Source organism: Engraulis encrasicolus, chromosome 12 (assembly GCF_034702125.1).
Source record: "Engraulis encrasicolus isolate BLACKSEA-1 chromosome 12, IST_EnEncr_1.0, whole genome shotgun sequence".
In the NCBI taxonomy this organism is placed as follows: domain Eukaryota; kingdom Metazoa; phylum Chordata; class Actinopteri; order Clupeiformes; family Engraulidae; genus Engraulis; species Engraulis encrasicolus.
The window spans coordinates 2,175,083-2,187,500 of NC_085868.1; the positions used below are offsets into that span (position 1 = coordinate 2,175,083).

General features: G+C 43.9%; 1 protein-coding gene across 2 annotated transcripts in view; it reads right to left on the minus strand.

Moving 5' to 3' along the window:
* Positions 1–946: 946 nt before the first annotated feature.
* Positions 947–12,418, minus strand: part of LOC134459191 (tyrosine-protein phosphatase non-receptor type 4-like) — a 127,476-nt gene continuing 116,004 nt past the window's right edge. For both annotated transcript variants that reach the window (XM_063211478.1, XM_063211477.1), the window contains exons 21-27: positions 9,732–9,822; positions 9,396–9,457; positions 8,379–8,525; positions 7,364–7,492; positions 6,194–6,342; positions 4,994–5,129; positions 947–3,397 (exon numbers count right to left, since the gene is read on the minus strand). In XM_063211478.1, the coding sequence (XP_063067548.1) occupies positions 3,254–3,397; positions 4,994–5,129; positions 6,194–6,342; positions 7,364–7,492; positions 8,379–8,525; positions 9,396–9,457; positions 9,732–9,822 (858 nt within the window). In that variant the 3' untranslated portion in view covers positions 947–3,253. The remainder of the gene's footprint in view (positions 3,398–4,993; positions 5,130–6,193; positions 6,343–7,363; positions 7,493–8,378; positions 8,526–9,395; positions 9,458–9,731; positions 9,823–12,418) is intronic.

Sequence of the window (12,418 nt, forward strand, 5' to 3'; positions counted from 1 at the left end):
TGTCGAACACAGAAAGTGCAGTAATGGTAAATGTAATACATGTTCATTCATTTTACGTCATCTTTGCTTGTTATGTAGTGGTTCTGTGTCTCCAGTGAAAAGAAAGACGCTGAATTATTTGAAAATACGTTAATCTCGTCACCAAACGACTTCAGCTACCCCACTTGTCACAACTCTGAATTCCATGGCTCTGGCTTACGCATGTAGAGGAAGTGGGGGTAGAGTTTGGCAACATAGGGCACATACAGTACGTTGTCACAAGGTTACACATGCGTCACATCGAGTAGAGTACACCTAAGTATACTGCCCTAGAAAGCAAGAACCCAGTAAGTATGCGGAGCTCCGAACTGATTAAAATGACTTTAAAATAATGTTGCCCAGTAGTTTTAGGTTGATTATTGGCATCTTTATTACTTTATGTATAACCACATTGTTTGCAGATAAATGTTAGCATTCAACTTTATATTGTCAAATATGTCAGTAAAATATTAATAACTAATCTCCAACAACAATACAGTTACTGAGTTCTTGCTTTATAGGGCAGGACAGAGTCCCCCCAATTCATGTCACACTGCTTCCCTTGACTATTGCGTCATTGTTTCGTCTTGTGTCATTTTGTTCTCGTCTTTGTTCTTGTATCGTTATAGATCGCGAATCAGTGAAAAAAAAAATGGTTGCTGAAGGTGGCTGGCAGAAGATTTTTGCAAGTTAAGCTAAGAGAAAAACAAAATTAAACATTTATGTGCTAGCATTGCAACACTTTCCCCCTCCACCCACACACCAAGTAATGGCTGGATTGAAAAGTTCTGTGGATTAGGAGAGAGCAGCAGGTATGTATGTCTGACGTGTCTGTGTCTGTGTCTGTGTCTGTCTGTGTCTGTCTGTGTCTGTCTGTGTCTGTCTGTGTGTGTCTGTGTGTGTGTCTGTGTCTGTGTCTGTGTGTGTCTGTGTGTGTCTGTGTGTGTCTGTGTGTGTCTGTGTGTGTCTGTGTGTGTCTGTGTGTGTGTGTGTGTGTAAAAGACAGAAATGAGTGAGGGGCAGTATGGCTGGTGTATGTGTGCAAGTGACTGGCAGTATGGCTGGTCTGCTTATTTGTGAGTGAACGACCAAATGTGAATGGGTGGCAGGTATGGCCGGGATGTGTGTGTGTGTGTGTGTGTGTGTGTGTGTGTGTGTGTGTGTGTGTGTGTGTGTGTGTGTGTGTGTGTGTGTGTGTGTTTACGTATGAGAGTGGGAGGAGACTCCAAGTCTCCAGTCCAGTTCAAAAGGAAAACAATAGCAGAGCGACAGGCTCCACCCATAAACAGCCCAATCAATCTCCTCTAGTGGAGATCTTGCTCCCACGCAAACCATGATCACATGACCACAATCTGGCCGGCACACCAATCACAGTGTTCGTGATGCTGCAGAAACAACTAAAACTGAGCAGGGGCAGTTCTCAGCATTGTCATTGCTAACCAAGCTAGCAACTTACTTGATTGCAATACAATTTCCCGTTGGCAACCTTCTAAGCCGCTAACTGGTTAGCGACAATGCTTTCGAGAATGCCGGGTCCAGATTGATGCAACGTGCACGCCTACATGACAATTTCAAACTAAGAATGCACAGTAGTTTTTCATTGCACATGTGTGCTGCACAGATTTGATCCTTTCTGCAGCTTCACTAACATGGCGATTGTGTGACTAAATGTCCATTCAAAATGCAAGACCATGTGATGATTGATATGCATCATGTAACCATAGACATGGGCACGTCATTGGTTGCGGTCTGCTGTAAGATGGCATGGCGAGAACACTAGATGACTCGTTCAGCCTCTTTGCATGCGCCAATACAGGGAGCCACCATCTTGGTACAGTATGAGGGTTTTGTGTCTTTTCATAGTACCGGCAAAGATATCGTACAACTGTCACCTACAAGCTGACTTGTATCACGTCTTGTCTCCAAATGATGTCCATTCAAGCAATGTTACCCTTATACCAAGATGGGGGGTGTCCAGGGTTGATGCAACAGTTCCAATTCACAGCCGTAGTCAAAGCATTGTGTAGCATAACTGTAGCTTTGCTCTGCCATCTGGGAACAGTATTGACAAAGCGAGCGGTAAATGGATGTTAATTTTGTGTATCCCACAGTAGCCATTGTGGTGTGCATGTTTGAATAGGTATGTTTGCGACGGACCACTGTGTGTGTATGCACAGTGTACAGTGTGCAGCACCACTGATCTCTTGAAAGCCTGTCTATGTGATAACGCTGAACCGTATCAGGTCTGCTCAACCACAAACGTGGCCATTGGCTACTAGTCCAATCTCAAGGTCATGTGACCATTATGATCATACCCATGTGGTCATGTGATCTCCCACCTTGCACCCACACATGGTCACATGGTCATGAGTAAGCACTGGTATGCATGTGGGGGTGGGTGGGGGTGGAAATAAGTCACAAATAATAATAATTAAAAAACAACTAATTCTACACAACCCCAACTTAGTATGTCACCATGAGAAATAAACAAAAAACAAATAAAGAATCTGTAGCCTTTTTTGTTTCTGTCTTTTTACACAAATAAAATAAAGAATAAATATCCTTTTTAAGTAGACAATCTGCCACAGCTGTGCATGGGGGCTGAGAAGTCTTGTCAGATTTTGCTCTGGCGGTTGATCAGTGGGCATTTTTGTCCTATCAATATCAATATGGCACTACAGCGAAGTCCACACACACAACTGAACGTCATCCACCTGAAAAGCTTGTTAAAGTCTAGAAAATACCAAATTATGCAACCTTATGTATTTTTTTTCCTCTAAATCCACATAAGTTTTTTTAAACATAAATCTCCACATATCACGGTTTCTTGTTCTTTTTCTCTCTTGTTAACATAAAGTGCATCAGTGCTTAGATTTTTTTGTTTGTGTCTCCCCCCGCCCCCCCACCACCAACCCCTTATTTCCAGTCATTGTCTGCACTCCCTCAGCTGTACTCTGGGGGGAGCTGTAGGCAGGTTAGTCAGTGGTCACCCCCCTTAGTGGCGGTAGACACCCCCGGGGCTATAGCTAAGTAACCTGGGGGTGGAACTGCCCCCAGATGGGTCTAGTCCCGTTCCGTGTCCCAGGTTCTGGGTGTCAGGGTTCTGGTGTTGTTTCAGGTCAGGACGGGCTGGGTCTAGTTCCATTCTGGGTTCCGGGTGTCAGGGTTGGTTCCGGATTCCAGGTTCTTCTGGGTGACAGGGTCGGGTTGGGGTTGGAGTTTGGGTTGGTTCGGGTCAGTCGCTGGCCTCTTGGCTCTGGTTCTCGTTCTGGTCGACGGGGGTCTCTGGTTCCTCCTCTACAGGGGAGGGCTGTGGAGTAGTCACCGGCCCCTCCTCGTACACCTTCAGAATGGCCTCGCACACAAACCGGTACTGGCTCTGTTGGAGAGAGGGGGACGCATGAAGGGAGATAGAAATTAAAATCTTTATAATAAATACATAACACAAACCCTGTTGGTGAGGTACATATACTGGGTATATTTAATATATATTAATATATATATTTAATCAATATATTGGTAAATAAGACAAGCCTAGGACATACATAGAACGCACACATACCTAAAAATTTAAATATTGATTATACAAATATAACACAAACCCCGTTGGTGAGGAGGAAGGAAAGAGACAACATTTTTAAACTGCATCATGAATGAGTGAATCAGTCAACGGCTCTTTATTCTACCCTATACTTTGACTAACCCTACTACAGAGTAGGAGAGAGAGAGAGGGAGAGAGAGAGAACCAGAGAGAGAGAGAGAAAGAGAGAGAGACAGAAACAGAGAGAGAGAGAGTATTGGCACCACACAGTGCATACTAGTAAAAAAAAAAGCCACACGCACACACACACACACACACACACACACACACACACACACACACACACACACACACACACACACACACACACACACACACACACACACACACACACACACACACACACACACACACACACACACACACACAGTAGCAGAGCATTAGCTCAGCTGCCACAAGCCCTCGCAGTTGGCATAGCAACCGGTGCAGTGAAGTCATACAATACCAAGTTGCATAATCTGGCAAAGCTTTCCTATCTAGCATATGCATGTTGTCTCTCTCTCCCCGTGTGTGTGTGCGTGCGTGCGTGCGTGTGTGTTTAACAGTGTGGGTGTGTGCAAGCGTGTGAGGAAGCCGACAAGCCAGAGAAAGAGAGAAAGAGATGGAGGTAGAGAGAAAGTGTGTGTGTGTGTGTGTGTGTGTGTGTGTGTGTGTGTGTGTGTGTGTGTGTGTGTGTGTGTGTGTGTGTGTGTGTGTGTGGGACGGAACACACATCCTGCCACCTGCAGGGTCTCAGAACACAAAAGGCGTTTTTTTAAGCATTTGTGCAAATCAGCTCTCGATTCTCTAAAGCTAAAGAGTGCTGTGCTGTGTTGAGGAGCCAACAGTGTGTGTGTGTGTGTTTGTGAGTGTTTGTGTGCGTGTGTGTGTGTTTTTGTGTGTGTGTGTGTGTGTGTGTGTGTGTGTGTGTGTGTGTGTGTGTGTGTGTGTGTGTGCGTGCATGTGTAAAGCGAACGCTGTGTTGTGTTGTGTTAGGGAGCCAATTGTGTGTGTGTGTGTGTGTGTGTGTATGTGTGTAAAGCGAGTGTTGTGTTTGAGGAGAGCACATTGCATAGTGCACACGGGGGCGACAGTTCCTGTATATGCCTTTTGGGAACACTCTCATGCTTGCACACAAGCGAACACGCACACACAGGGGTGTCGTACAGGGGGGTGAAGTGTCACCAGGGCCCCATGTGTATAGAGGGCCCACAAAAGTGTCCGATTTATGTAGATCAGTGGTTCTCAACCTTTTTTTGTGAAGCCCCCCCCCCACCACATCATAAAACTCCCAACGCCCCTTTGACCTCATCATGAGCATGCCAACGCCACCCTTAGTATAAAAAATTAAAATGGACATGCACGCACGCACGCACGCACGCACGCACTCCTTACCGGGGTCTGTATCATCATGGCCCGCTGGTCCCTCATGGTTCTGACGATGTCCAGGGGGTAGACCGGCTGGCTGCTCTCCATCATACACATGGCCGTCTCCATGGTGATCAGAACACCCGTACGACCAATCCCAGCACTGCGGAGGAGGAGCCATGGTGTGGAGGAGGAGGAGGAGGAGGAAGAGAGAGAGAGAGAGAGAGAGAGAGAGAGAGAGAGAGAGAGAGAGAGAGAGAGAGAGAGAGAGAGAGAGAGAGAGAGGAAAGAGAGAGAGAGTGGAAAGACAGAGAGATGGAGAGATAGAGAGACAGAGACATGTCAATAAACGTAATTATGAACATGATTATTATTTATTACTTAATTTCTTTGCTGTAAAGAAAAAAAGACCACGTTTTCACATTTAAAGAAGCAGAGGAAGAGGCCGGAGGAGGAGTAAGAGGAGGATGAGGAAGGAAGCAAGCCATTTTTTTTCTGCGTTCCTTTCTCTCTTCCTTTCCAGAAGGACAGAGTAGAAGATGGCATAGCACTATTAAATATTGATTTAGCGCGACTGATAAGTGTGGCCAGTTTAGCTGTTGCCAGCCGCGGATGACTAAAATTCTACCTTTAAAAAAACACCCTCTACACAGCACAGCACTGAGCCAGAGAGAGAGAGAGAGAGAGAGAGAGAGAGAGAGAGAGAGAGAGAGAGAGAGAGAGAGAGAGAGAGAGAGAGAGAGACAGAGAGAGAGAGAGACAGAGACAAATACAAGAAAAAAGGAAGAAAACAGAAGAGGTCGAGGATCGAGGAAGCCGGAGAGACAGATACAGAAAAAAGGAAGCCAGAAACTACATGACAAGAAAGAGAGATTCCAGAGACGGAGAGGGCAACCCGATCCACCTTCACAATTTCACCATCAGCACAAAGATGTAGCCTGTCTATGTTTCTACAAAGCACAATTCCTCAGCATAGAGAAAGAGAGGCAGAGAGATGGACAGAGAGATAGAGTTACAGATGGAAGAGACATAGCGACCGAGACAGAGGAGGCCAGGAGTCAACCGTTCCTTCCACAATGCACCACGATCAAATCATCCTGTAGACCATGGGTGGGGAACCTATGGCCCAGGGGAGGCCGTCAGGATTGTGTGTGTGTGTGTATGTGTGTGTGTGTGTGTGTGTGTGTGTGTGTGTGTGTGTGTGTGTGTGTGTGTGTGTGTGTGTACCTGCAGTGCACCACCACAGGCTGCTCCCTGGCCTCCCTCTTGCTCCGCACCAAGGCCACGAAGTTCAGGAAGTCGGTCGAGTCGTCTGGCACCCCGTGATCCGGCCAAGCCATGTACTGGAGCTGGGTTAGAGGCCTCTCCTCCTGGGTCTGATGAGAGAGAGAGAGAGAGAGAGAGAGAGAGAGAGAGAGAGAGAGAGAGAGAGAGAGAGAGAATATGAGAGAGAGAGAGAGAGAGAGAGAGAGAGAGAGAGAGAGAGAGAGAGAGAGATGAGTTCACATGAGTTTTGAATGCCATGTGAACACGAGTCACCTCACTGCAAGCTAGTGCTTCTGTACAACTGCAAGTGACTTTATGTAGTCGGAGAAACCAACGCACACAAGGAGTACAAGGTGATGGATGGTCACTCGTAGAGTACTTATAGAAATTGAAGGAGACGGCAAACTCTTTTTATAAATGCCAAGAGCTGACATTTATTGTACAACTATGTATCTAACTTTTTGCCTTAGAAAGAGTGTGAGTGTGCAGTGCCCTTCAATTTAACATTTCATCCACAACTACATGTTGCCACATATGATTACCAGGAGTAAGCGTAGTGGGACATTCACCACAGCTACAGCCATCACTGTAACTATGGGATTGTTTAGATAATGGTCACGCTTACATTACGCTTTTAATTCTGAAAGAATAACTCATGTTTCAAAGTGGAACTGAGAATATTTCGGAATTAAATTGAGATCAATTCTAATTTAAATGCCTGATGTAAACCAGGCCATGCATGACATGCTGAAACATCTCGTTCGGATTACTTTCAGGGTGATGTGATCCACTATTAACCCATTGACGCCTAGGGCACCTGCAAAAAAGGGTGCTGAATGCCAGAGATCTTTTTAAAAAAAAGCCTACAAAAACCTAAATATCTCAGCTTCTGAAGCACATATAAAAATGCACTAAGTTGCATTTAAACACTAAGACCCTCATCTTTCATTAGAATGTGTTCATTAATCTCAAACAAAAAGATATTTTTAATAAAGTTTAATAAAGCCTCAAATCTCATGCGCCTGAATGTTGCGTAATGCAGCTCCAGGCGCCAGGGCCAATGTTGCGCAACGCAACATCAGGTATCAATGGGTTAAAACAGCCTCTAGACAGTTGTAAGGTGTGCCTCACCTCATTGTTGGTGAGGGTCATCTCTCTGATGGTGAAGGCCCCATTGCCCTCCTCAGAGAGACAGTTGAGCTGGTAGGAGCCATAGGTGCCCGTGGACGAGGGATTGGGCCAGTACTGGTGGCACTTCACCTGTGAATGTAAACACATGACATGACATTGCATTACATTACACTGAGCTGACACTTTTATCCCAAAGTGACTTACAGATATTTACAGGGTATTGGTTACAGTCCCTTGAGCAACTTGGGGTTAGGTGTCTTGCTCTGATCTTAAAGGAACAGTCCACCTCATTTCAAAAAATTGCTCATATGTAGTTAGGTCCCAGTAAAATATGAGAACACATAGGATTTTTTGCATTGCCTAGATTAGAAGTATAGCCAAATTAAATGTAGCAATGCAAGTCTATGGGAGCAAACTAAACATAATCAAATGTACTTATAAACTACTTCATTCTGAATAAATCTAAGTAATGAAAATTGAGGACGACCTAGAGAGCACTGATTGCATTGATTGAAAATGATATGCATATTCATGAATAATGCTTGTGAATACGGCAAATATGTGAAAATCAAAAAAAGGCGAACTGTTCCTTTCTAGCCATTACAACACCTGACTTTAGGAGTCACTGCTGTTTAAGAGGTGCTTCATTGATGAAAAATAAAGATATTGTGGCCGTTTGCGTGTGAGAGAAGTTCTTGGCCTTGTTTGACTTGCGTGTCTATACAGGTGCATGTGCGTGTGTGCTTCACAGTTTGTCATGTTCACCCAGCCTGTGTCCATCTGGGTGTCCATGCGCCATGTGTACAATGAGATTGTGTGACTGTTGAGGTGCACATGTGTGTGTGCATGCAGGTGTGTGTACACGTACGTGCCTGCCCTCTCCCCACTGTGGTGACCATGACCACTAGCATGACCACTGCTCCCAGCTCGTGTGCGTGTGTGTGTGTGTGTGTGTGTGTGTGTGTGTGTGTGTGTGTGCGTGTGTGTGTGTGTGTGTGTGTGTGTGTGTACTCACTCTGCCTCTCTCCACCTGTGTGGTGAGCATGACCACTAGCGATGAGCCCTGCTCCCAGCTCATCTGCCAGAAGTGGCCGCAGGTGTTGGGCAGAGGACCCTGGCACGCGATGTAGCGGTTTATCAGACCAGACGCTGGGATCTCCATCTGATAATGATGATAAAAAGTTATTATCATTACTAATAACTGTATACAACAACAACAACAACAACAACAACAAGAAAACAAAGAAAATAAACACACTAATGAAACGAGTCAGATGATGAATAGTAATCATGGCATAAAATCCACAAGAATCAGAAAGTACAGACTAAAATGAGATGAACGTAGAGAAAGGAGGGAGTGTGAAGTACGGATGGAAGGAGAGAACTATGTAGGGACAGGGGGAGGAGGAGGAGGGATATGTAAGCGAGTTCAGAGTGGTATGAAAAAGACAGATGAAGACAGAGATGGTAGATTGAAAAGAGCGGCAGGTAGGAAAACTTGAAAGAAGAGAGATGGAGTGAGAGACCGATAGAGATGAGAATGAAAAAAAAGGAGATATATGGAATGGTGTGAGAAACAGAGAGAGAAAAAATAGGAAAGTAAGGAATGATTGAATTATTGGACAAAAGACACGACACAAAATAGCGAGAAAAGAGAGAAAAAGAAAGGATAAAGAAGAGACGGAGGAGAAAAAGAAGAGGAGGAATTATGCAGAAAAAAGAGAAAAGAGGAAAAACAACAACAAAACACAAACAGGAAACATTTACTATCTTCAGAATGCTTCACCACCACTAGCACAGGTGTGACCCCATTGCTCCAAATGAGGGCTGTTTCTGTGTTTAAGTTGTCATGGAAAAGAGTGTGTGAAAGTGTGTGTGAAAGTGTGTGTGTGTGTGTGTGTGTGTGTGTGTGTGTGTGTGTGTGTGTGTGTGTGAAAGTGTGTGTGCGTGCGTGTGTGTGTGTGTGTGTGTGTGTGTGTGTGTGTGTGTGTGTGTGTGTGTGTAATTGCCTGCCTGTGTTTGTGTGACTCACATTGATGTAATTGGCATTGATGTAGTCTTCTGCACCTTTCAGGATGACTCGGGTTGCATCATCTACACAAAACAAACAAACAAACACATTCACAAACATAAACAACAAGCAATCAGAGAGAGAGAGAGAGAGAGAGAGAGAGAGAGAGAGAGAGAGAGAGAGAGAGAGAGAGAGAGAGAGAGAGAGAGAGAGAGAGAGAGAGAGAGAGAGAGAGAGAGAGAGAGAGAGAGATGAATTTGTGTGTGTGTGTGTGTGTGTGTGTGTGTGTGTGTGTGTGTGTGTGTGTGTGTGTGTGTGTGTGTGTGTGTGTGTGTGTGTGTGTAGTTGCATACTCACATGGCGAGATGTCCCTGTATCTGTTTTTGGAAATGTTCTGAGGTAATTTGGCACAAGACATGCTCATTCCAGGCCTCTTGCGGTATAGTTGCTGTAAAGACAAGACAAGAGCAGACAAACACATTTAATAACTTTTAATCTTCATTTCAATATCTCATCATTAAACTATAATAAAATATAATAAATCTATCAATTAGTGATCATTCAAGATGACATAAGATAAATACTTATACACACGTGTCACAGAAAATTGTCTTTTGACATAGCTTCGGTCCTTCACACATTTCATCATGATCATAAACCTTCCACAGCCGTCTGTTTTTGTTGTGTCCCTGTTTTGTACATATGTTGAGTCTCTGTATGTCTTTGAGTGTTTGTATGTTTTTGTTTATATGTTATATGGTCTGTAAAGCGTCTGAGTGTCTTGAAAGCGCTATATAAAACCAATGTATTATTATTATTATCACTACACAAGACCAAACAAGACATGACAAGAAGTAAGACACAAGACCTACAGTCCCAGGAAAAAGTTTGTACAACCTTTGAAATTTCTTGCATTTCTGTCAAAATTGATCATAAAATATGGTCTGTAAGGCTGTAACGATATTGCATCGAACCGAGGGATGCGGTACGCAGACCCACGAACCCCTATCGCGAACCTTCCTCGCAGAATCGCGATGCTCCCTTTTAAAGTTCTTACCCCTCAGTCTAGAAAACAGCAGGATACAGGCAAATGCTTGCATATGCGCTTAATGCTTGCATATGCGCTCAAAGACAATTAGAAATGGGGCGCACATGAGCGAGTAACACTTCCATTCTCCCCTCTCTCCTGTAAAATGTTCCGTCCAACCAGCACGTGCATTGGTTGTTATTCATTGCCGCCCACAGCAACCTCCGCGAGACAAAAAACTTCGGCAAACGTCGGAAGGTAAAGCACAGAAATGAACAACAGACCAAGAAGGCTTTATCAAACGTGTGAAGATGTTTTTGATTCATGCATGATGCGGCCGTGTATGTTGAGTGGAGATAGACGTTGAGCGGAGAGAGAGAGAAGGAGAGCGAGAGAGCGAGATGCTCCGCCTGACCAAATTTTAAATCGCTAGAGCTCTATACGCTCATAAGGGAGTGTCTGAAGTCGGGCGAACGTTTAGGTCGATGTGGATATTAGGCAGCATTATTTCCTCCCCACATTGACCGCCTGCCTAGCGAAAGCATGCTCCATTTCAGCCACTGCATCTATTCCCGCTCTTGACAAAATGTCAAATCACAAAACCAAACAAAGGACAACGTGCGTGTTGCATACTGAGAACATAGCCTAACTGAGGTTCATTTCGAGTTTTGTTTGTATAAACGTGTGCGCGCTGCTGCACGATCAAAACAGTTACAAAAATATTAAACATCAAAATTAAGTGTTGCATTTCTGTAAGTAACTTAATACAACATGTTTCCTGACGAAATATGACCAGTGTTGTTTTCAGTTAGCCTAATGTTTGGATATTAATTGGATAATGTTTGATAATGTGAGACAGTTGTTATAGGCTACCTATACTGGAACCCTGACCCTTCTCTCTCCATCTCTGTCTCTCACACATGGTCAGCATCTCAGCATGATTAGGCCTATGATCTAAGCCTATTAGGAATAAGCCTATTTTTCCTTGATGAATTAATATCCCTTATTTCTCTGTGTTGTGCTTTGATGTGAACACCTGGGGAACAGGTTGCAGTGGTAGGCCTATATCTGCAACATCATTTAGTAGACCTACAAAATTAATGTAGGCAGGTAAATGCAAAAAGAAAGCATAGGCCTATATATAAATATAGCCCATAATTTATTTTCTTCTTATTTTTTCCCTTAAAAAATAATAAAATCGTGGGGCATATCCAACCATGGGTCATATATCGTGATACAAACCGAATCGTGGGTTGGGTGTATCGTTACAGCCTTAATGGTCTGATCTTCTCGGAAATCTCAAGATGAAGTCTGCTTTATCTAACTCCACCCAAACATTTACATGTTATCATATTTTTTATTGGCCATAAGGCCCTAACATTCAGAGGAGAGCAAGGCATAGGTAAGTACACCCTTGCATTAAATAGGTTTTAACCCTCAGTTAGTTGCAATGTCCTCAATCAGACTTGTCCTGTAGTTGCAGATCAGATTAACAAAACAATCTGGATGTATATTGTCTCCCTCTTCTTTAGAGAATTGCCTCTCGTCAGCAAGGTTTCCTGGATGTCTGGAGTGCATAGCTTTCTTGACTTCATACCATATAATCTCAATTGTTTTTTGTCAGGGCTTTGATTGGGCTATTCCAGAATGTGCATTTCATTATTATGCAGCCATTCTAAAGTCGATTTGCCTCTAAAGTATGGGTTGCCGTCACATTTCAGCACCCATCCTCTTGTGTGCTTCAACTACGTGACAGACTTCCTCACGTTTACGCCTTGCGGCCCTGTGAATGTTTACATCTTATGGCCAATTAAAATATGAAAACTTGTAAATGCTTGGGTTGAATTAGTTAAAGCAGACTCTGATTGTTCCTTCTTGTGATTTACGGGAAGATCAGACCATGTTTTATGATCAATTTTGACAGAAATGTCAGACATTTCAAAGGGTGTACAAACTTTTTCCTGGGACTGTATGTTGGTGGTTGGGTAGCTGGTAAAGTTGATAAGGTCTACTTATT